The 25,053-nt window shown below is 57.2% G+C and overlaps 1 protein-coding gene across 4 annotated transcripts in view; it reads right to left on the bottom strand.

The window, feature by feature from the left end:
* The window catches only part of NFIX (nuclear factor I X), a 95,133-nt gene extending 70,088 nt beyond the window's left edge, over positions 1 to 25,045 (bottom strand). The window contains exon 1 of one of the 4 annotated variants that reach the window (XM_059918259.1): positions 24,894 to 25,045. In XM_059918259.1, the coding sequence (XP_059774242.1) occupies positions 24,894 to 24,920 (27 nt within the window). In that variant the 5' untranslated portion in view covers positions 24,921 to 25,045. The remainder of the gene's footprint in view (positions 1 to 24,893) is intronic. The other 3 variants (XM_059918261.1, XM_059918263.1, XM_059918264.1) reach the window with 3 other exon arrangements.
* Between the last annotated feature and the right edge of the window lie 8 nt (positions 25,046 to 25,053).

Genomic DNA, 25,053 nt, shown 5'->3' with positions numbered 1-25,053 from the left:
CACTACACTCAGCCACAAACACAACAGCCAACCCCAGGAGGAAGTGCCACAGGCACGAAGATGGACACTACTTCCAAACACAGGGTCCTGCCTATGCACGACGGCCACCACCACCACCTCCTGAACTCTTAATTCTTTGCTTTCTCCAGCTCTGCCCTCTCCACTTGATCTGTGTTTAGTGTCTCTTGGTTGGAGGAGAGGGAACACTCACCTACCTGTGCCCCGTTCAATTCAGACTAAAGGGCCCAAACCATATGGAGCAAGGTGCAAGAGCATGAAATAAGAACCCTAAATGAAAGGGAGAGAGCTAATAAAGGAAACGAGAAAGCAGAAAAGAGCTCTATCAGGAAACGTGAGACAACCTTGGGGAAACCGAGTCAGCAGGAAGAGCTCCCCAGGGGAACCCCTGCTCTGGACCTTCCTCCCAGACAGGAAGGTGAACATGGGGGAGAGAAGCCAGGAGTGTGGAAGCCTCCACTGGGTCCTCTCCTCCGGCAGGGGCTCCTGAGCAGCCATGCTTTAGGCCTTTGAGAAGCAGTAAGGAGGAGACAGTTATTAAAGCAATGGAAGAGCAGAGGAGGACGTGAACACAGACAGGGAGAGACTGATGCGACTCAGAACCCAGTCCCTCCAGCTGCCCTCTCCCCAGGCGAGGCTCAGCCCTCAGCTGGCAGCAGAAAGGTCACTGCTCACTCTCGCCCCTTTCTTCCCCATCTGAAACCCTGTGCTCGGCGGCCTTTACGCTCAGCGGAAAGGTTCGAGGAAGAGGGCCCGGGGTGTGCCCAAACAAAACATGTAGCCCTGGGCTGGCGCTGGACCCAGACCACAGGAACACTGCCGCCCAGCACCTGGGACCCCAGTCCAGGCCCTGACTGGCCTGACTGGCCTGACTGGCCGAGAGGAACAGTTAGAGGCGAGAGAGCGAGAGGCAGGTGTCACTGCAAGACAGGCCTCTTAGGGTGGTGTTCAATAATTAACATCACATTAATAACCAGCTTCGGTCCAATTAGTCAAGGATATTAGCTGAGTAACATAAGGTACCAAACCCTGTCTCTCTCCACCTTGAGAGAAGCAAAGTTACTTTCCAAAGATGAGATGAGACAAACAAACAAAAATAATAAAGATGAGATGGTAGAAACTACAAGTGAGTTTATATTTGGCATGGGGGTGTGTTTTTCTGGTATTCCGATTCATACTAAATATTAGACACCAAACAGAAAACGGCCAATGTGAGCCTCCTAGAGAATTCTAACATGTTCCATCTCACAGACCACCATGCCGGGTGCTAAACATGGGTCGATTGTGAATCTGGTGGTGCAACTGGGTAGGTGGCAAGGGAGATGGTGGATGGAAGGATCCACTTGTAAGTTAGGGAAACAGGACAAGATCCATGATTCACTCCTGGATGAAGGGAGAGGTCAAAGGTCGATGGAGTGGTGGAGAGACTGCACATAAAAGTGGCCCAGGAGGACCAACAGAGTGTCTCAATGGAGCCGCAGGGACCCACTGCACCCCCTCAATTCTCCCTTAACAGGAGGAGCAACAGGCACTTCCCAGGGGAGGAACAGGGAAGGAGAACAATCATCAATTGTCCTTCACCTGCCAGTGGCCTGTAACCTTGAAGGTGGGCTGAGAGGATTCCCAGGCAGCACTCTCCCCTCACCCTGCTCCCACAGAGGCATCTGGCTCTCGGGGGAGGCCCTCCTGGGTGAGCAGCCAGGGTATTTCTAATGACTGGGTCTCTCTCCCTCCTGTGGGGCACACAGAGAAGAATCGCTCAGGTTCCAATAGAAACACTTGGCGAACCCGACCCCTACAGCCCCCTCCTCCTGAATGCCACTGATGGCGGCTTTCGGTCCTGGACACGCCCCTCAGAAACCCCAGACAAAAGGGGACTGTCCCCCTTTTGTTAAGAGAGTAGAGGCTCCTGTTGGAAGATTACCTGTCCCAGTCTCGGTCTTGGCTGGGAGCTCAGATACTCTGCACCCTGCACCCCGATTAGAGCCAAGGCAAAAAAAAAAAAACCTCTGAGGATTCAAGGCTTCTCCAGGGCTGAGCCACCCGAAAATGTAAGGGCTCAGGGGATGGAGGGAGCAAGGGGACAGGCAAGCCTTGGAGGAGAAGGAGAGGGAAGGGGAGAAAGGGAATGAGAGAAAAAACGGAGGGGTAAAGAAGCCAGTGATGCTGGTGACAGTAGCGAGCAAAAAAGAAAATTAAAGACAACAAAGAGGAAAAATAAGGAAAAGCAGGGAAATTTGAGGGGAAAGGTATTTTCCCTCATTTAACAGAAAAATCCCAGAAGCCAGAGATTAGACTTTTAAAATTCACATGGGCTTTTAGTTTGTGGAGAGGAATTTTTCTGCCTTTGTGAGAGAAAGGCCTCTCTCATTACTGTCACGTATATAGAATTTGATTTTTTTTAAAACAACAACAGTTTTCACTGAAACATTTCTGAAATACCCATGCTGGTTTCAGCCATCACTAGGAAAAATGTGCCTCCAAAAGAAAAAGAATGAGCATGCCGTAGGAAGATGAGGAATAGGGGGAGGGAGAAAGAAAGAGAGAAGGAAGCCCAATCCTGAGAGAGAAAGACAAGCTGGGCCCAAAACTGCAAAGAGAGAGAAGGACAGAGATGGAGGGAAAGAAGACGCAGCTGAAAAGGAAAAGTGAGCAAGGAGAAAAGATAAGGACTCTAGGACAGGGGGAAGAAGAAGAAGAATGAGAAGGAGAAGGGGAAGAAAAGAAAAGAAAAGAAAAACTAGCTAAAGTGACTGCTTCTAGCTTGAGAAAGTTAAATGTGTCGTTTTCCAAAAATCCACAAAACAAATGAGGCCTTCTGGATTATTTAAGGGAAAACAGGGAAATGTGTACAGAATCTCACTCATATACACAGTATTCAAAAATCTTCAAGGAAACAAAATAATTTTCCCAGCCTGAGACAGGTTTTGCAACTGGCCTATACCTGCCAATAGTGAAACATCTAGAAGCACAAGAAGTTATATCTTTAAAAACAGGGCCACTATTTGGAGGTCACTTTATCTTTAAAAAAAAAAAATCCTATTTGTCCACATCCTGCTTGCTTTAAGGCTCAGATTTATTCTTTCAGACCCTGGACACATGCTAGTTTTATATATGTCCGTGTTAATTTAGATAACTATACACAGTGCAAATAACTGACAAAACCTACATAGGAATTACCAGATATATCAGGATCCATTTTACTACTGCATCTCTGCAGCCTGGGTGAAAAAAGATGCAGGAAATTTTAAAAGGCCACAAATAGAGCCCTGATTAGCCTGTCCAATTCCTGGGATTTTATAATTCAGCGTTGGCCTGAACCAAAAAGAAGCCAACTTCGTATCCCTGAGATCTTCCATCTTGTCCCACAGAAGAAGGGATACAAGAAAGCAGTGGCCCGACTCCCGGACAGAAATGGAAAGAGAACCGTAGGCAGCAAAAGGAAGGGGCCGGCTGCTTATCTGAGAGGTGGGTGGGGCCTCCCCTCTCTGGGGGGGCAGGCAGGAAGGGGCTCTGCAGCCAGAGTAAAATCATCCAAGAGTCTGGAACCGCCAAGCATGGAAACCAGAATATGCACATTGCGAGGAGGCTCGGAGAATTTGGACAAAGCGGGTTTTTGGCTGACTTGGGCCTGTTTTTCTCTGCCCAGGAATGGCGGACCGGACGGGGGTTTTCTAGCATCCTCAGCTTGCTGAATGGATTTGCCCCGCACCCCTTGCTGGGTCTAGGATGAGGCCTGCCTCAGAACCAGGCTGCACACTCCTATAAACCAACACCCACCCCCTTCCCTTCCTTTTCTCCTCCTGACTACAAACCGGGAGCGGTGGCCTGGGATCGGGCCAACAGGCAGCCTCATTCTGGCTCCAAACACCACCCTGCTCCAGGCACATCTCCCCTCTCCCTCCTGGCACTGAATAAAATCGGGCAGGAATAGAGGTATTGGGGAAGACGATCTATTCTCTCTAGTGCAACTGGAAATTGTTTACTTTCATCCTCTACAGAGTATGGGAAACAAAACCCTAGTCTTTAATTCACTATTTAGCTTGAAACTTTCTTATGTCACCAAACAGAAGTAAAAGCCGGGAAGGTCAGAGCCCAGTCGTCCATTCAGGGAGCTATGTGAGGATGGGACCCTCCGAAGATCAGAATGAACAAACGCACAGGACAGATGACAGCCAAGGGCTTCAAGGAGCAAGGGCAGTGCGAAGAAGCCTGAGCCTCACCCATCAAGTCGGCCTGGAGAGTGTCACTCCATGGTGGTCAAGGGCCCGGGAAGAAGGAAGAACCCCACAAGCCAACTTCACAACTTTCTCTAAAGAAAAACTGAAAAATTGACAAAAGGCATGGGAAGGGGAGACTAGCAGGTGAAGATGAGGTCTGTGCCCGGCGCATTGAGAAAATATCTGGAGGGCAAGAGAGGAGGCCAGAGCAAACAGCAAAATGTTGAAAACTCGCCCAAGGCCCGGCTGCCAACTACTGACCCCAGAAAAGGCTTGGGGATCCTCCAGGGAAGACGGTCCTCTCCCCTGTCCCCACCACTCGCCCTGCACTTTGGAGACAATTCCTGTGGTCTTCCCAAGTCCTCTTCATGAGCTCCATGAGTTCCGTCAGGATGTTTTGACACCCCCTTGCTTTGCCAGGTCTATTCCCCCTGCCACAGGAGAGAAGAGCCAGGGCAAGAGGAGAGTTTCTCTGAGCTCCGGGTGCCCTCTGCCTGGTCTGCACTCCCCTAGACCCAGAGAGAACCTCTTTCTTGCAGTTGCTGTGGCAACAGGCAGTGCCCAGAGCCTGGGGCAGAGAGCGGGTGGCCAGGATGGGAAAAGCCCGAGGTTTTCACTGCTCGAGGGCTCAGGGGAGCTGGATGGGCCCTGTCCAAGCAAGCGGCTTCCCCCAAATGTACAGTTTTAGGAGTTGGAAGGAAGACATTTTTCAATCCCTCAAAATGTATTGTTCTCCCCAACTATTTTATTATCAGAATCATTGCCAAGGAAACCCGAGAATCCTTATTCCCCTGGTGTCTAGCCCCTTCGGAGGCTGGCACCAGGGTGCCCAGAGCTTAGGACCATGCCCACCCCTCGGCCACAATCCGTCCCTCACTGGCTCCCTTTCTTTCTTACCCTCTCTCCCCCTCTGTGTCCTCCAGCTCCAACACAAACTGTTTGCATGGGAAGTCTCCCTCTATGACCCGATTCAGCACACACAAGAGAAAACTGTGGGCGACAGACCCAACGTCCTAACGAACTTGAGTTAATTAATGCTAAGGAAGAAAAGAGGCGCCCTCGCTCTGTTGAATCACGGTTCACTAGCCCTTTCAGTTTGCTGTGGGTGGAGGAAAAAAAAAAAGAGGCTTTTTGGTTCAAATATTTTTGGGGGGCGAAGGGAAAACAAAAACACCGCAGAAGGGCCGTGGAGGGCGAAGCTGTCAGTACCTGCCCAAAGGAGCAGAGGCAAGAGCGGCCAAGCGTTCTCCCTCAAGCTTCTGGCCTGAATGGTGCTGGAAAGGCCAAGAAGGGGAAAGAAAAGGAAGGGGATTATCAACTGATTGCGGGCCTGTTCAAATAAATCGCTCCAAAAAATTATACTGTCAGACTGTAAGATACATACATATACATACATATTTTTTTTTAAAGCCCAAACCCAACAATTTGATTTCATCAGAGCCGTGAAAATGTTTTAACAGTGCAGAAAACCGAAGTATGGATGGCACGAGTACAAAAAATTTAAGTGTGCAGAAAAAAAGAAGAGGTGGTAATGGGGAGGGGGAGAACAGCTGCAATTTTGCTTTCCAGATGTTGACAGCAAAATGTAATTGGCATGTAACTTCTTCCTTACCAATTTTTATCCTTTGGTCCTGAGACGTTAAACTCCTACAGCTAAACCTAAGTCTGCAGGTGGTTTCCAGGCACTCTGCACACGTGGAAGAAGGAAGCCTCATGGGCCACATGCCTGAGAGGTTTTTTATCAGCCCACTAATTTTTACAAGCCCTCCCACCATTCCTTAGTGGAGAGGCCTGAGCAAAGCAGGCTGGAGAACTTTCTTATTTAAATAATAATAATCATTATTATTATTTTGTAACCCTCGGCCTTTACTTTTGAGGCTGTGCCTTCCTTTTTAAAAAATAAACTTTTTAACTGAAGTGTGGCACACAGAAAGAAAGCACACAGTTCTAAGTCTTCCACTCGATACATTTTCACAAAGTGAACACACCTGTGTACCTCCACCCAGATTAAGAAACAGAACATTTTCAGTACCGCTCAAGGGGCCTTGAGTTTTTCAACTACAGAGTTCTCATAATTCATATGCCTTAGAAATAGCTCCAGCCCACACCCGCAGCCTCAAATTTGAGCACCTATGTATACACGCACGTTACAGAGCCAAGTGCACTACTCATGTGACCACAAAAATTCGTAGTGAAAAGAAGCCCCTTGAATCCTCACTGCTGCAGACGGGTTTCTGCGCCTCTGTCTGTCTGTCCGTCTCTCTCTGTGCTTGCCCAACTCTGATCCCATCAACAGGGCAACCAACTATGCAGCCGGGTTAGTGGACAAGCAGGGCAAGTGTGGGAGACAAACTGGGCCCACCGAGCTGAAAGCCAAACAGCCATAGTGACTGAAGGGAGTAAGCAGACAGGGACTGGGGGGCCCTGATATTCGGCGGTCATGAGGGAAAAGTGGCTCTGCAGAGGCAGGGGTTCCTGAAGGGTGAATGAGCACCCATCAGGACAGGCTCTCCTCATCCCTGTCCAAAAGAGCCTTGCAGGGAGAGGAAGGGAGTAGCAGTGGCAGAAGGGGGCCTAGAGAGTGAGGGGGTCCTGGGGTGGAGCTGCCGCGGGAAGGGAGGCCCAACTCTGCTGCATCTGCCTCCCTCTTTCCCTGGCTCCAGCCCCAGCTGGCTCCCCCCTCACTTTCGCTCGCACTAAATTTACTTTAAAATTTTAAAATTAAATTTTAAAAAAAGCAGGAAAGAGAAAGCACTGAAGGCAAAATACCTCCCACAATATCTTTCCAAGGGGGGAAAAAAGTTTCTGCTTATGTAAAAAAAAAAAAAAAAAAAAAAAAAAAAGAATGCAAGGGATCGCTGAAAAGTCTAAGCACCGAATAACAAGGTAAATAAAACAGGAACCCATTTAATTAAAAACACCTGAAGCAAATAAATAAGTAACTCCCTTTGCAATGCGAAGCCACTGCACAGCCACTGGTGCCTGGGGCACAAGCCCCTACCCCCAATTTCTTGCCCACTTTCCCCTTTCTTTTCTCGAGGGAGCTGCGTCTTCCCCAAGCACCACCAAAGCCTCTTTTCCTTTCAAGCCCGTCCACCCAACACCTGGGGGAATGACCAGGACAGTGGCTCAGCCTCCCACCAGCCTGGAGCAAACCTCTGCAGCCCTGATGAAATGTTTCTTCTTCTATTCCTACATCTCCCTAGGCTGTGCCCACCACTGGCCCTGGACCCTGCTCTCCTGCCCCAAATCTAGGCCCTGTGGGTAGTGGCACCATCCTGGGGCTGGATGCCAGCCCCAGCCCAAGTAGACAGCTCTCTCCCCTACCAAGGGCACGGGGCTGCAAAGGCAAGCTCTCGAGGACCGAATTTTCTCTTCCTATTGCATATGAGGCTGGGAAGAAAGAACTGTTCAGCTTAATTTAAAACATGACAAGGGATCTGAGCTCTCTGAGGCTTCGATCTTTAGAAATACTGGATTACTTGATCCTTTTTTTTGGGGGGGGTGCAGGGTAGGCGACGAGACTGTGCATCTGAGACCCCACACCCGCCAGCCACCGGGTTTGACTCTCCCACCAGCCGGCCGCCAGGGAAACGCGCCCTCGGCTGGCACGGGGGTACCAGAGCCCGGCTCCTTTCTTCCTTTCTTTCTTTTTTAAATCGCTCTAGCGAAAACCAGGCAGTGGGTCAGGGCCCAGAGGCGGGGGAGGGAAGAGGAGAGGGTTGTCTCTGAAAGAGGGGGGGAAAAAAGGAAAGCGAGCCTCCAACTCCGGGAGAAGAACGGCCGCCGCGGCAAGTTTCCCGGCTTGTGCCAGTTTGGGGATTTGCGAATCAAACCGGAGCGGAGGGAAGGCGATTGAGAAAAAAAGCCCGCATTAAAACTAACCAGCTTTGCCTAAAAGTGCGCTTTCCACCCTTAAATAAGACAATACCGAGGGGAGAGGAGAGGCGAATTATTTCGCACTCTTTAATTATTCCAATGCTTAGCATTATTAAAGAAAAAAAAAACCACACACATTAGCCAATGATATATTCTAACCCTCAACAAAGCTGGTATTTTTCTCTGATTACAGACTTTGCGGTGGCAAACCCGGGCTCCGACGACAGAGGCAGTGCAGAAGCGCGCTCCTAAATGAGACACAATTTTATTAAAATCATGATAATTCCTCGTATTTCTATAGCGCCTTTTCAGGGGCAGAGATCCCAGGTGCCCCAGGCCGGTTCTACCAGGGAACCGGCGACCAAAAGCTCAGTCGCCAAGCAGGCGAGGCTCGAGCTCCACGGACAGCCGACATGTATTTTTTTCCTTTCTTTTTTTCTAAATGCCTGTTTCCATTATCCAGCCTCTGTCTCACGTTAAGAAAAAGAAAAAAAAAAAAGTACAAAAACTACTTACAATTTTTAAAATAATTTTTTTAAAGAAGAGGGAAAAGATGACCCGAAAAATAAAGGGGGGAAAGGGGAGCTAAGTGTGGTCTGGGAGCCTGAGGGGAGTGGATGCGACCGGGGTGGGGCGCCTCCCATCCCATCGAGGGTGCCGAGCGCCGTGTCAACCGCTGCCCCGGGTCACCTCCCCAGTCGCAGCTGGAGCGGGCTGAGTCATCCGCACGTGGAAAAGGAAAAGGACCTAACACCATCAAAGCGCCCTTAAGGGTTTCGGGTGATGAGAAGTCGGGTTTATGACTGGCTTCCGAGGGGCAGATCGGGAGGCCCCTGAGTGCTTTCTCTGAACGCCCGGGGGCTGCTCGAGCTCCGGGGGTAGACTTGGGGGCGACGCCTCTTCCAGCACTAGCCTCCCTCGCCAACAGGTTAAGTCGGACCCACTCGGCGCACACGTTCTTTTTCCTCTTTTCCATCCTCTCCCCCGGCCTGCCCAGAAGAAGTGCTGCAAAATGGCTGGTAGCAATGGATGGAGAGGCCTTAGCGCCCCAAATTCAAGAAGTCAGCGCCGAGGGAAGGCGGTGTCGATCAGATGATATCTGAGGGGGAAATTTTTTATAAAGGTTCTTAGAAGCTGCGCAACTCCCGCGGCCTGAGGGCGGAAAAGAGGGAAAGGGAAAGCGCATTTTCTAACACTTAGTCACATTTCTTCCCTGTGCTCGCTGGAGGCCAAACGCCCCCAAACCCAGCCAACCCTTGAAACAAACAAAATGCTCCCCTGGTAAATTTCCCCGCCCTTATTCACACACAAGAAAAGAGGCGACTTGGGGAGAAATGGGGAGGCTCTTCCGAGGCTAGGGGTCTGGAGGCCGAGACGCGCACGAGGGATTCTCTCTCCGTAAGGACGCCCCAAAGTTGCCCTCAAGATTCTGGGAGCAGTAAAGCTCAAAAAGTCCCTCGAGCAGCCAAAGAACAGGAATCATTAACATCGCATTCTTCCCAAAGCCCTCTCGTTATCCCCTGTCGGGTATCAAGATGGCACAGGAGGAGGGACACTGAGGAAACGGCGGCCCGGAACCCCACGCCGCGCGCCTGGTGAAGGGACCGAACCCGCCTCGAGGCCAAAACGCCGCCATTTGAGCCCCTTCTGGCGCAGGCCTCTGGTGCTGCAAATGGCGAATGTCCCAGAATGCGAACCAGGCCGACCCTCGACGCCCGCACCGGGTTACTTTTTGCGGGGTCGCGGGGAGGGGTTGGGCCGCGCCGGGGCTAGAGGGAGCCGCGCCTGCGCAGTGCGGGGTCCGAAAGGCCGCCACAGGCCCCCTCGGGGTCTAGTTGGCATCATTCTGGTGCTTCTGGCTGCGACGCAAACGGCCCAAGGCCTCGCCTGTCGCCGCTGCTCCTTCACACCCGTTCCCGGTTTCCCCTCACCTGCCCGCGGGGGCAGTGGTCCTCACTCCTCATTCAACGCCTGGAGCCGTTCTGCCTGCCGAGCGACACAACCTTGTGCCACAGGCGCTTTCCACATCCGGGGCTTCAACGCACCGCTTCCCGCCTTTTCGCCTCGGCGCACGCGCACGCCCGACTTTGAGCCCTGGCCCTCAAATGCCCTCGGGTCCCAGCCGTCCGCACCTTGGAGGGCTATGCTGTCCCCTTCTACCCGGTGGTGCGCGTTGCAAGTGACAACGACAGTCAGCACCCAAGTTCCGCGCGTGGAAAACACCCAGCTCTCCCCTTGCCTGAGCCCAGGGGAGGCCTCCCCACGACCCCCACCCACCTATGTTGCCCCCCAAGCCAAGCGTGAGCCAATTGCAGCGGGTCGGGGAAATGTCACGCACGAAAAGAATACCCGGAAGGTGACAATGAAACGAGTCGCAGGCGGCGGGAGCCTGGCGAGGGGCATACGCTGGGGCTAGCACACGGGCACCGGGCACCGGCTGCACGGCTCTGCCGGAATTTCCACAAACACACGCGGACTGGGGGGCTTCAGGGCGACGTGGGGGACGGTCTGGATCCTCCCCTCGGGGCGCTCTGGAGAAGGCACGGAAGTTGATCTTTCTTCGGCCGGTCGGGGGCATCCGGAGCGCTTTGGTTGGGCAGTGGGGCCGTCTAGGGAGTCTTGGGACGCCCTCCCCCCACCTCCGTTCAGCGAGGCGCTTCTATTTTAAGACATCTCCCATCCCTCCAAAACCCACCCACACTCGCTCCTGAGGTCCACGGTGCTCACAGGGAACCCGCCTCCAAGCCCCGGGCGCACCTGAGGGAAAGACCAGGAGGGCTGGTAGCGCGCGGCCTGAGCTGCCAAGCTGGACTCAGGGGGGCAAATGGAAGTTTCGCCCGAGAAGGGGGGGGGCATTAAATGGTCTCTTTGTGGAGAGGAATTGCAGGCCGTCACTCAGGATTAATTTAAGCAGCAACAGCAAACACACCAAAAAGCAATGTCTCGCCGCCAGCACCCACCCCCGCGATTGTGTCTCGAGGAGGGCTTGGGGATTCGGTGATGTAGCTCGGCCTTTCGTGGGAAGGGGGGTCCCTAGCCTTTAAGAACGAGGGGCGTCCACAGTGGGAAGGGAGGAGGCTGCTCCCGCCTCGCCCCACGTCCCTGCTTGGAGAAATGGGGTTTTTTGCAGGTTTGGGAAGAAGCTGAATAGGGATGGTAAAACCCAAGTATAAACGTGGAGCGGGAATGGGGGGAGGTTCTTACATATAAGAAATATATACAAAGGTACACATTTCCAATATAAATATAGCACATGCAGGGGCGCCACTGGGCAACAGTTCTGGGGCGTCTTACCTGCGCCCCAAGGACATTTGGGGAGGCGGGTGTTCTAAGAGAGCTGGGGGCGGTGGGAATTAGGCCTCCGATTCCCAGTCCCCTCCCCCCAAAACCTGAATGCGGTTTTGCAGCCAGGTGCCCTGGGCGGCCTGGCAGGTGTGCAGCTCACGTGAAATACACGCGTGTGCAGACTGGGGAGGTGTGTGCCCGCGTGGGCCTGGAGCCACATGCGTGGGCACCGGCAGTTCCTGCAGGCTCACCTAAGCCCGGGACCCCCGTGGGGACGCAGGGCAGTACCAGCGCTCAGAACCCCGGTGAGGATGCAAGCAAGAGCGCATGTGTGTGGGGTGTGTGTGTGTGTGTGTGTGTGCGCCGGGACCCCATCTGAGGTTGGGAAAGGGTATTATTTATGGGGGGGTGCTCCCAGCAGTCCCATTGGGGCGTGAGGCCCGTGTATGCGTATAAGCTGGCGGTGCCTGGGATCCCGGTCGGGGGCGCCTGGCTAGGGCACGCTGGCGACCGGGGTCTGAGCCCCTGTGCAGGAGCGTGCTTACGTGCAGTGCGCGCGGCCGAGTGTCCACTGGGGCGTTGGACCTGGGAGTGCGCCCGCCCGGGTGCCCCGTCGGGGCCGATGCGCCGGGGTGTGCGCATGTGCTTGCCCTAAGGGTAGCCACGTGCGCCCGGGCCGCCGTCGCCGCCACGCCGAGCCAGGATTTGGCCCCTGAGCGGGCCAGGGGGCAGGGCCCGCCGCCGCCCGGCGGGTCTCAGCGGGATGTCGTTGGAGCGGTGTTGGTTTTGGCCGTGGCAGCGCTAATGGGGGAAGCCCCGGGGAGCCGGGCGGGGGTGGGGTGGGGGTGGTGGAACAAAGAAGGGGAAAGCGAGCTGCAGAGGAGGAGGAAGCGCCCTGGAATGCGGAGGGCCCTGGGGAGTCGGGGTACAGGGCAGCCCGAGTCTCCCGGGCATGGTTTGGGCCGAGGGACTTGCCAGGCAGCCTAGGGCTTGCCACTCCCACCCCCAACTGTGGATGGAGACAGAGGTTTTCAAGACCCAGGACTTCTCTGCCTTCCAGAACCCTGGCCCCAGCCAAAGGCTCCTACACATGGAACCCAGCAGAACCGCAGGCTGCAGCCACCGCGGTCCACAAGGAGCAAAGTAACATTTGGGCTGGAGGGCATGGCTCACATTTCCTCAGGTGAAGGCAGACAGTCTGAGCCCTCTTACGCAAGGGGCAGGAGGCCCCTTCCCCTGTTTCTTGGCTGGGCTGCTTAGAACCTCAGTTTTTCCCATCTGGGGAATGGGAAGGGAACTCCCATGGGGGGGCCAGAAGGGGGGAGTCTCAGTTGGATAGGAGTGGGTTGAAAAGCAGTGAGATCTGTTTAAATCTTGCTTGCCCCTGGGGGCCTGGCTGAGTAATTCCTGCCACCCCACTTCTAGCCTCATGACCTTGGCACTTGACCTTCTGGCCTGTTTCCTCATCTGTAAAGCAGGTTACTCATACCTGCCTTATGCTGAGAGGGTTACAGGAGGTCACGTGCACCCACCCACCCACTGCCCAGGCATAATTGCTCTGGAGTTGGTAGCTGTTATTTTTATTGTGAGGAGTCTATGGCTGTGACAAGCTGTGACGCTTGGTGTGATCGCGTGAGGCTGGCTGTGTGTGTGACTGTGCCGCTGTGTGTGTGTGCGTGTGTGACAGGTTGTGTGTGAGACTGTGCGTGGACGACAGATTGTGCCGGTGTGCGGCGGTGCCTGTGACAGGCTGTCACTGCGCGACAGACTGCGGGTGGCGGGGTGTTGCGGGTACCGACTGTGAGTGGAGATGAAGCGGTGTGTGGGGCTGGGACCAGGGGACCCCCATAAACCTATCTCAGTGAGGGTCTAGCTGACAGTGAGATGGGGAGGCTCTCGGGGCCTGGGGGCGGGTCAGTCCGGTGTCCTGTCCAGACTTGGCCTTTCTATTGTCCAGCGGGATCCCGTCTGCTTACAAACCTCAGGAGGGGATGGTTCAGAGGTACCCTATGATGGATCTTCCCCCTCCCACATTGTGTCAGCTCAGATGCCCACCCCCCAGCTTCTTGCCTGAGTTTGGGGAACTCCAGGAGGGTCATCAGGGACCTCAGGGCATGGAGGACCCCAGGCCTGTCTGGCTTCGGTGAGGGACACACACCCCAAGCCTGTTTCCCACGATTTCCCTGAGCTCCAGGCCTGGGCAGGGCTGCTGGAGACCCAGAGAAGGAGGGATTTAGGGAAAGATCAAGAAAAGCCAGGAGAGAAATGGAGGGAGAGGTGAGAAAAACAGAGACTTCCCTGGGAACTGGCAAACCTAGAGTTTCTTGAGGTCGGGGTCTCCAGTCAGGGTGGACACCCATCAGGTTTGCAGAAATGCCAGCTGACACCTATGAGCACTGCTTGTACCCCAGGCCTCATGCTCAGACCCCGCTATTAGGGACTCACTCCTCCCTTCAACGATTCCAACCCAGGCACTCTTCTCATCAGTGTGGGATTCTGCTTCTTACACCCTCTGGGCCCAGTGCCTCCTTCTACAGTTGGAGAAACTGAGGCTGAGAAAGGGGAGGGGACCCATCTGAGCACCCACTCACGCCCACGAGACCTGAGAATGCAGGACTCCAGGCTTCGTGGCCATGCACTTTCCCAGTGTGGAAAAACCTCACCAGCTGGAAAAACCCCAGGGCCTGTGGGCTGGGGGCAGCACACTCCAAACCCTTCCCTCCCCCCTGGGTGTGTCAGTATGTGTGTGTTGTGTGTGTTATCAGTGAGCGCTATGGTCCTTGCCTGTCATGTGTCTGGTGTCGCAAGCTAGAGCATGAAGTGTGTGTGTCCCTCTGCCGGTGCGGGCCTCTGTGTGTCTATGTGTCCATTCAGGGCCAGCCCCTGCCAGAGAGAGGGGAGAAGCGTCGAAGCACCCCCCCACCCCACCCACCCACCCCCCCCCCGAAAGTGTGTCTTTGATACTTGCAGCCTCGGCAGCGAAAAACAAGTTTCCACAGGGCCGCCTTGGGCTGAGGCCAGGCCGTCCTCAAATAACATTTGAAGTTACTTAGCAAACTTTGTTTAGTGCCGAGAGAGGCGGGCAGCGAGCTGGGGTGGGGGGGGCAGTAAACCGGTTCCTCCGAAGTCCCTTGTCCCTCTGGGGGCACGAGTGCCCAACGTGGGGCTTGATTCCCCCACCCCTGGCTCTGGGCGGGGGAAACAGAAAACTTGAAGTCCTGGGGATGGGGGTGACTTGGGGGAGGAAGGGTTGGAGCACCCTACAAATGAAGCCTTACTTTTCCCAGTCCAGACCCCCGGCTTGGACAGAAATGCCCACCTGGTCTCCCAGTGGCCCAGAGGCTGACACGAGGTCCCGGGGCCGGTCAGAAACGGGAGAGTCTGCACTTCTCCACCACCCCCTTTCTGCAGCCCAGCTCTGCCAACCTCGAGGCTGGTTGCACGAGCTGGCTCGAAGCATGTTTCCCCCTCCAGACACACACTCACACAAGCACCCAGAAAGCCCCCCTCATGCCCATATGCTCGGCCCCCCAAACTCTCTCTTCCAGGGTCCCAGCCCCAGGCAGCAGAGGCCAGAGAGCCAGCAATGGCGGGTTTGGAAGTGAGGTTGGCGCCTATGGGAGGGGGAGGGGGAGGAGATGCCAAAAATGGTGAGCCATTACAGGCAAGCAGGCGAGAGAGGGAGGAAGCGAGCAGGGAAGATGGAAGCCAGGCGGGCATCCTCGCCGAGCTCCAGGATGCAAAGGGGCAGCGGGAAAAGCAGCCCGGGCCCTTCCAAGGAGTAGGCATGGGGGACAAGCCCCAGGTGGCACGGGGCGGGCAGGGGGCCGGGAGGTGCCCAGCGTTCCCCCACCCCCACCCCAAGCTTCAAGATGGAGACTGGCAGCAGCAGCCGCTCGGCTCTGCCCAGGCATGGGGTGGGGGTGGGGGGCAGGCAGGGTGCCAAACCAAATGCCACCAGGCTGGGCACGATGGTTGCCAGCCAGCAGTGCCTACCCCACTAGCCCCAGCCCAGAGCCCTCACACCTGGAGCTCTGGGGGTGGAGGGAGATGGGGACCTAGTTGGGAATCGGGGGTCCAGCAGACAAAGCCAGGTCCCCTCAAGCCCTGGGCAGGTCCCCAAGACCCTACAAAGATGGCACGGCCTGGCACTGCCAGGGTGACAGGCTGGGGTAAAAATAAACTGGACCCGCCCCAAGGGAGCTAAATTGAGGGGCCCAGGTGGAAGTGCCACTCCGGGCCACCAGCTGCCCCAGCCCCACCCCCCAGCTCAGAGCGGCACAGTTGAGAGTGCCCGGTGCCCATTGACGCCCAGTTTCTGTAGAGAAGAGGCGCCGGCCATCTTGTCCCCAGGCCTTAGGCGGGCAGCATACGGTGTATGCACAAGTACGGATAATGGATGACCTCAGACTGCAGCAACAACAGGCTGTGCGTTCCGGGCAGACGGTGGGGGCAACCATGCTAAGTCACGTACCCCTGACCTCTGCACCGCCCCCTTGGAGAGGGCAAAGGGCCTGGGAGGCCGCACTTGAGCTGTGGCAGAGCAACAGAGTTGAAAGTCAACACTGAGCCACGAGGCCTCCCAGACCACCTCTGCTGAAACCACAGCTGCCCAGCACTTCCGAGGACCCTACTGTTCTCTTTTCCCCATAACACCTATCGCTGTCTCAAGTGCTGGACCCTCCCTTGTTTATCGGGTTCACGGTCTATCCTCCCACCGGGGCTGGCACCTCCACTGATTTTGCTCCTTGCCGAGCCCCCAGGGCCTAGAACAGGGCCTGGCACCCAGGAAGTGCTTAACAAATATTTGTGGAAGGAATGCACAGGCCCCTGGCTGCACCCCCAGCACGAGGGCTTCGGCTAGGTGCCCAGCAATGTGTGGGAGAGGGTGTTGGGCCCTGCCAGGAAGGTGAGGGCAAGCCTGGCCAGTGGGGTGTGCAGAGGGGATGAGATAACCATCCACTCTCATTCTGAGCCCTGGACAGAAAAAGATCTGAAGGTCAGAGCAGTAAGGACGGTTCAAGGGCCAACAGCTGGGACATACTTCAAATGGGGGTATGGAGGCCTAGAGGCCCACTCCGAAATTTGGTAAAGGCCAGAGAATAAGCTGCATTTTTGTCCCATCAGTAGGATTTAGGATGGTGGCGATCAGAGAAGAGGCTCAGGCTCCACCACTTTCTAGCCCTTGGCCTTGTCCCAGGGTGCTTCTTCTCTGAGTCTCAGTTTTTCATCTATAAAATCAAGCACTTACTTCACATCAAGCACTGTTTTAAAGGACTCTGGATAAGCCAACTCCTCTCTGATCCTTACCACAACCCTGTGAGAGGAAACTGAGGCCCAGAGACGTTGAGCGACTTGCCCAAGGTCACACAGCTAGTGAGTAGCAGAGCCAGGATTCAAACCCAGGAAGTTGGCTCAGAGGCCCCATTCTCCTAATAATGGCCAAATGTCCCAGATGCCAACAGTGCCAAAGTGGAGAAACCCTGCCCTAATATACTGTCAGACACACACATGGGCACAGCTAACCCTTGCCACACCCGCCTCATGTGGAAGGATTCAGGGAGACAAGCTAGGAAGGCACTCAGCACAGGTCGAGACACAGCGAGCACACAGCACACTTTGGCCATTGCTATGATTTTTAGGACAAACACTCATTCACTTATTATCCTACAAAACGCTTTCTTCCTGTGTGATTCCACCAGTCGTATTTCTCCAGAGTCAGAAATGAGGAGTCAACGGCCAGAGGATTAATGAGACAGCCACACGGAGGACAAGAGTCTCAGAGGTCAGCCTCGCCTACCATCCTGGACTGTCTCGATGGCTGCCAGAAGCAAGACTGTGAGACGGGGGCCCCTAGCTGCTGGGCCCAGAAGGCCAGGGTGTCCTGGGCATGGGTGGGCATGTGGCCTCCCACGAGTATCCCCCAGGCCTCTACAAACCAGCACAGGGACTCAGAGCTCCCAGTTCCCTCAGGAGAGGCTGGGGTGGTTGGATCTGCTGCTCAAAGACGGCCAGCAAGTAGAGGGGAGGTAAAAGGAGGGCAGGTCTCGCCTCTCAGGTGCCATTTCCAAGCAGGGCCAGGTGTGGCCCAGGTGTGAATGGGTGTGTGGGTGTGACCCTCGTCCCTGTGTGCTGGAGCAACATGGGATTGTGTACATGCCACACCATTTGCACCTGGGCTTGTATGTGTGTGTGTGTGTGAGAGGTGGGGGGCCCTGCATTTGTGACAAAACCTGGGTCCTACTAAGCAAGACACCGTGAGATACTGTGTCAGCCGGACTCTTGTCCGTGTGTGTGCGTGCGCAGTGGGTGTCAGGGGCTAGCTGGGCCCGTGCGTGTAACTGCTGACATTGGGGGCTGGACGATTACGTGTGGTTGGGGCCGTCCTGTGCACTGTGGGGTATTGGGCAGCACCCCTGGCTTCCACCCACTAGGTGCCAGTGGCAAACCCCCCTCCAGGTGCGACAACCAAATGCTCCCAGACATCGCCAGGTGTGTGTGTATCACCATGTGTCTGACAGTGTCACTGTGTGCGTGTGCCGTGTGCTTCTCACCACGTGTCTGTGGGGCCGTGAGCTCCTGTGTGTTAGGCGGTGGCAGTGCCTGTGTCTGCGCCGTGTGTCTCACGGTGTGTTACCGTGTGACCGTGTGTGCCCCAGGGTCTGCACCCACGTGCGTGTCCCTGCGTGTGGAGCACGAGCCGCTGTGTTCAGTGTGGCGGGCATCCCTAGGTGTCTGGGTGCGAAGGCGAGCCTGTGTGTGGGAACGCCTGTGTCTGTGTGCTCCTGCGTGCTGTGCCAGGGTGTGCCGTGCCTGTGTGACAGCGTGATTCTTTGTGCCTGTGTGTGCCAATGAGAGTGTGCGACTTTGTGTGAGATGGACCTGGAATAAACCCCCGAGATGATTCTACTGAAGCCGATATTTGGACGGACCCTCCTGGATGATTCGCCCCCCACCCCCAGCTCCTGGCTGCCCCGGACTGAAAGCCGCTTCCTGGGGCCAAGGGGGTGAGGTGCGCCTCTGAGCTACCCCTTACTCCAGCTTGGCTCCTGCGGATTCAGGTGGGGACAGACCCCCCCCCCCACCCTTGCCCGATCTGTGCCAGGAAGGCTGGCCCCGAGCTTTCAACCAAGGAGGCAGGGTCCTCGGCGGCGGTGGTGGCACTGCCCCCTACCCACTGCTGGCCACCAACCCCAGCTTCCCTCAGGGTGGGGCCCAGTGGGGGCAGAGCTCCCCAGTGCAACCCTGGCTTCCGATTGGCTATGGAGCGCCGCAGTGCCCGCCACCCGCCTCCCCCTCCCCGCTGGCGCAGCCACATCGGTAGTGATGGCAAACGCAGCTCGGCGTTCTGGGCACAGCTGCGCCTCACAGAGGCCTGCCAGCCCCACCAGAAGCCAGACACCCCAGCTCCGTGCCCCCGACCCCTCCCCAGCCGGCCGCCCACCCAGCCGGGCAGCATGGTCACCCCGGCCACCGCTCTCTCGGGCTGCCAGGCCCAGTCCACCCAGCCCCCTCGCCCACCAGGCCTGTGCCCCCTTGGCCAAGCCCGCTTGGGGGCCCAGGCCCCTGCACGCGGCCACTCCCGCCCTCAGAGGGGCTCCTCCAGAGGGGGGGGAGGCAGCAAGGAAGGGGGGCGGGGAAGGGGGGAGCTAGCCCTTCTTTTAGTGAACGCGCCCAGAGCTGGAGCCAAAAATCGAGGAGGAGAGATATTCAGACAGAGCCAAGATGCGTTTGGCAGGAGGAGAGAGAGAGAGGGAGAGAGGGAGCGGGAGGAGGGGAAGAGAGAGGGAGGAAAGAGAGGGGGGCGGGGGAAAACAGGGAGGGGGCCTCAGTTTCCAAATCCGTGCTCTCAGAGCCTCGGAGGGACAGCGGGCAGCACGGAGGTGTGGGACCTGGAGCAGGCTTGGCCGCTGGGGACGGTAGGGGGCGGTGGGCCCTGGCCCACAGAGACAGCCGGACACCCCAGCTGGCCAGGCCAGGACGGACACAGGCAGAAGCCAAGATCAATGTGCACCGGGCAGACAGAGGGAGGCCTGTGGGCGGCCCAAACACACACCCGCACCTCGCCACACAACGGGCTTCTGTCCATGCCGGGCCAGGGGCACGGGTGGGGCCCACAGCAGGGCCACCATGGCCGCCCGACCTCATGGGAAGCCTCGAAGAAGCCAGCCTGCTCCCAGACACTAGCTTGGCCGCCATGGTGGGCACTTCCCAAGGTGCCAAGAGGCCAAGGGAGGCCAGGGAGAGGGGCCCATGTGGTGAAACACACATTGATGGTCACAGGGACAAGCCCAGGACGCACAATGCCATGGGGACGATACCTGTAGGCGCACGCATTGACACAGGTATGTCAACACAAACAGGCCGCCATGCACGGTAAGGCACACGGATACACCGCTTGTCATGACGATCAGACACCCAGAGGATTCGATGATTTGTTTAGTGACATACCACAGCGGCACCGTGACACAAAGACCACATCAGGTATCCCGATACACATGGTGACACACACCACCAACCCGTCACCCGAATACACAGAGACGGAGCTTGGGATGGCCCTCAGAAACACCAGGCAGCATCCAGGGACATACCCTCCGGAGGGACACAGGGACATTTGGAAAGGGACCCACACACACGCAGAGCCACACTGCCATCCTCGGGAAAATGGTGGCTCTAAGGCTCACCATGCCGACGAACACACATGCGAACCGGGGAGAACCCGGGGAGCTGCTCAGGGATGTCTCCCTTGGCCCCTTCGCCTCCACGGGGGTAGCAAAGTGCAGACACCCCCTCCTTTCCCCCACCTCAGCTAGGAGGGACAGGAGCCCCATCCTCAGCACTGTGTTGGAGGGAAGCACGGTTGTCCGGGCCTCCTCATCCTCTGTCGGTCCAGCTGGAGGAAAGTGTGAGACCCCCACACTTGCACTTCAAGAGCAGAGGACAGGAATCAAGCAGACCAAAAAGGCCAGGCTCCCAGCGGGTTGGAAGTGGAAGCAGGTGGTCAGTGCCAGGGGGATTTCACTGTCAGCCACAGCTGCACACCCACCCCTCGCACATACCTGAAACGCCCACTTGACCCTGCCAAGTGCCCACATAGGGTCCCACACATGCATCCTGTTGGTCCCAGGTGACAATGCCCTGATGCAGATGCAGAAATGATTCTGGAGCCATGCAGACGTCCCTAAGGTCACCACTGGGACCCACTCAGATCTCTAGGCTCTTTGCCCCACTCACATTTGGGCACTCATGTGCACAGACACTCCTGCACATTCTGGCACAAGGCCTCAGAGCCCAGCCCCAAAGCAGGCCTGGTCGAGGTCAGGAAAAGGGCCAGGGCAGCCAAAGCCCCCAAGAATGGCATCTGGCCCCCACGGGGCAGCCCAGGCCTTGGCATTCTCCCTGCCCCCTCCCCGACCCCCACCATCACCTCTCCCTGCCTTGAACCCCTGCCATCCCCTACTTGGCCTACAGGACCCCACCTAAGGGAAAACAGTTGGGCCATGAGCTGGCCTCTTTCCTTCCAAACTCTTCTCTTGCTTCCTCCTCCAGAAAGTCCATTTGGATTTCTATGGTTGGGAGGTGCTTGACCCTGGCTTCCATCCCTCTGAAGCAGCCTACCCTCAGCTGGGAGGGCCCGGGGCTGGCCTAATGATGATAACCGAAATGACACGTCATTCCTTTTCTTGAGCACATGCTACGTGCCAGGCATGACACTGAGCCTAATCACAGCATGAGAGGTAGGTACTACTATTGTCTATTTTGTTTTTTTAATTTTTATTTATTTATTTTTTTTATTGCCCATGTTACAGACCAAGAAAATCCTGTGTTTCAGGTCACAGAATGTTAAGATGCAGAGCTGGAGCTCAAGCTCTGCGCTGTCTTATTTGCAAAGTCTAACGCTCAACCTCTGCTCCCACAGCTCCACCTGGGAGCCCTTGAGGCCACACAAGACATTCTTGGCTGGGCCAGGACCCCTGGCTCCAGCCCCCAGAGAGAGGGGAGCCTCTTGCCCCCATGTTAACTCAGCAGAGCCCTCAGCTCTGAGCTCAGTCTCTCCAAGCTCAACCTAACCCCAGGCATGGCCTACTCTGTCCCAGCTCGTGGCCACACACACCTCCCACCCCAGCAGTGGACATAAAGCAGGCAGGGCCAGAGCAGACAGAAAATGCGCCATATAAAGGAGGCCCCATGTTGGTGCCGGGACAGGGAGAAACAGCTTCACAGGGACAGAGGGGTGGCCACAGAGACCCAGGGAGAGAGCTGGAGGGGCATCAGGGAGGCCCCAGTCCATCCCCCTCCCCTGAAGGAGTGTGTATGTGGCTGCGTGGAAACAAGGGTACGTGAACATTCCGCTGCTCCCGTGGGGCCGTGTGGCAGGGAATGTCGGCGAACATGCGTGTCTGTATACACACCCAGGTAAGCCAACAGCCTTGTGTCTTGTGTAAAGGTATGTGCCCTTGGGTCTGTGTAAGTGTGGGGGTGAACACACACTTGAGTCAGCCTGTATTCGAATGTGTCTGGACGGTATCGCTGTGTCTCCGTGCGTTTATGTCGATATACATATCCCATCTCAAGGGGTTCGTGTGTGTGTGCCGGTGGGGAGAGAACACAGGTCCACCGTTTCCTGTGTCCCTAAGTTCGTCTGTCCATGGCCGAACTTGCTGTGTCTGGACATCAGCATAAACATGTCGTTCATGTCCTCATCTTGGCGGCAGCGGTGGTGTATGTGTGTGTCCACATCCTGTGTGCCGCTGTCTGTTAGGGGTGCGGGGCCATCCATCCACCCCTTTCCCCTCCACCGAGGACTCAGGCCCATGGCTGCAGTGGGCTCAAGCAGCTCCAGCAAGCACCCCGCCCAGCCGCCCTGGATTTCGATGCTTTTTCCAGAAGGAGATTTCCCCCCACACCCGCCCTTCCCCCTCGCCCACAGTGCCTTTCCCCACCAGGGCCCCGCTGCTCCAAGCTCGTTCCTGCTCAATCATTTATTGACTTTAAAATCGAAGCCAATTCTGGTTTGAAAAAAAGAAGAGAGAGAGAAAGAGACACACACACACACACACACACACACACACACACACACACCACACACACACAGAGGCCAGAGAAGAGACAGAGTCCGAGACTCAGGGGGAGGGGGGGAGCAGAGATGGGGCCAGAACCAGAATCAGAGACAGGGAAAGACAAGGACAGTCAAAGATATAGGACAGAGAGACGGATGGAAAAGGGGCAGAGAGAGACAGAGATAGAGGAAAAGACAGAAACTGGCAGAGCAAACTATGGAAGCAGAAAGATTTATAAAAACAGACTAGCTCCCAGAAATGTGGCCGTCAGGAGGGGCAGGCTGGACCCTGCTGACCAGCCAACAGCAGCCGCCTACCCAGAGCTGAGGGGCTCAATCTAGCGAGTCCGTGCCCCCTTCTCTCCCCCCACGCCCTGGCATACTCAGGCCTGTGACACAGAGCTGAGCCCTTGCTCCCTTCGAAGGTGTCAGAGAGCCAAGCCCCGGCCATCACCCTGAGTCTGGGGGCTGCCCCAGCCTCTCCCTAGTCTTGTCACCAGTGGATCAGCTAGCATTTTCTTTCCCAGGGTCTGTGACATCTGAAGAGCCAAGTTCTCACCCAGGCCGAGGAGGAGGGTGGGCCAGGGAGCCGAGCTGGCGGCTGGTGGGCCAGGGGCCGCTCAAGCATGAGGTCTTGGTCCCACTAGGCCCCGAATACCAGCCACACCGGCCAAGCAAATGTGGCACCAAAGGCAGCCACAGCTCAGACCCAGCTAGGTGGGTAGGGTCGTCGTGCGGGGGCCCAAGATGGGGTGGCCGGCCAGGCAGAGGCACAGATATGGGGGTCCCCCACACTGTCATAGTGGCCAGAGTGCCTGCTCACACCTGCACACCATGATACATACGTGTGCATGTGCACCTCACCAACACGTACTCACATCCTATCCAGGAAGACCCTCACCCTGGGCCACACACATGTCCATACACACAGGGCTGCCCACGGCTGATCCACAAGGCCACAAGCAGACCCCCGAGATTGACTCACACACACACTTGCATCTGTGGATTCAAGAGTGTGGTGTGGGCATTCTGTTTGTTACGTGGGGGGGCTGACACACACCCCTGACATACCCTCTAGCCCCTCGCCAATACCACACCCACATAGCAGCCATATTCACATGGACTCCCACTCCCAGCCTGGGCACACTTGGCACACAGCTGGCAAGGCTCAGACTGGCAGAGGGGACAATTAGGACCCAGGCCTGGCCTAGAGACTCCCCCCACAAACGCAGGCCCTGCTGGCAGGCAGGGCTAGGAAGCCCCCAGGTGTCGCCTCTGCGGAGTCTGGGATGCCAGCTACAGCGTGGCCCAGCAGACAGCGCTACCAGGGCTGCTGTGGGGCTCTGGGCAGCTTCTGTGCCCTCTCAGAGCCAGGAGCCACCACCGGAGAGGGTGGGGTGGCAGGGCAGGCATCCCCCGGGCCTTTGCCGCCTGCCGAGCGCAGTGCAGGGAACTTCGCTGGAGGCGGGACGCGCTTCCGCAGCGCGCCAAGGTCGGCACAGCGCCCGCGGCTGACCCGGCGGCGTGGCCCCAGCACTGTCGGCGGTGTCCGCGGCTCCCGCCAGCCCCTCCCGCCTCCGGGCAGCGGGACGGGATTCCCCAAACCCGCCTGGTCCACCGCGCGGCAGCCGGGGTCGTTGGGGCCGGAAAGTTTGCGCCGAGGAAAGTTTTTTTTTTTTTTTTTTTTGGTGGGGGGGCGCCGCGGCTGCGGCGTCCAGGGTCGGCGAAGAGGCGCGGCCAGGGCTGGCAGCCCGCCCGCCCCTCCCTCCCCTCCCCTGCCCCACAGAAATTTGGGAGCCCCGCCATTTTCTTAGCCCCGCTCCCATGTGAGGCCTGAACAAAGACTTTGGGGAGACGCCCGGGCTGCTCGGCCCGCCCGGGGCACCCCGGCGGCACGCAGGGGCCACCACCACGCACGCCGGCCGCTGCCACCCTCGGGAACCGCTGCGCCCGCCCCAGGGAGCGCCGCCAGACCCAGTCCCCGCACTGCGCCCTCGGGACCACCCCCTGCCACTCTGTCATCCCGCAAACACTGCCAGCGGCCACGCTGTCCGAGTGCACGCCACAGTCGCCCACAGGTCGGCGGGAGTCCCGCTGCCCACTGCACCCCAGTCGAGCGCGCGCGCGCGCACACACAGACACACACACACACAAACACGCACTCCCGCTCCTCGCTACAGGGGCAGCGCCACGCACGCAGCCGGCAGCCCCCGGAACCCCCAACGGGAGTCTGCCTCCTGGCCAGGGTCGCACGCGCACGGGGGCGCCCGCACGCGTGGCCGGACTCCCCACCGCACGGCTTGCACCCCTCGGCCGCCCGCGGACTCACTCCCCCCAGCCGCCGCGCGCCCCCTCCACCCTCCCGCCCGCGCCGCCGGCCGGCCTCCTGCGCCCGCTCCCCTCCCGGGTCGCGCGGGGGCGGCGGCCGGTACCTGGGTGAGGCAGTACGGGGAGTACATAGCTGGGCTCCCGGGCGGGAGCGCGGCGGCCGACCGCGGCGAGGGGAGGCCCGGCAGGCGGCGGCCGCGCTCGGGCTCCGGCTCTGGCTCGGTTCCTCCGGCCTCCGCCGCGCTGCGCCCGCCCGGCCCGCGG

This window comes from Balaenoptera ricei, chromosome 3, assembly GCF_028023285.1.
Source record: "Balaenoptera ricei isolate mBalRic1 chromosome 3, mBalRic1.hap2, whole genome shotgun sequence".
Lineage (NCBI taxonomy): Eukaryota > Metazoa > Chordata > Mammalia > Artiodactyla > Balaenopteridae > Balaenoptera > Balaenoptera ricei.
Note: the sequence above shows the minus strand (reverse complement) of the source record. Positions and strands in the feature narration are given on the sequence as shown.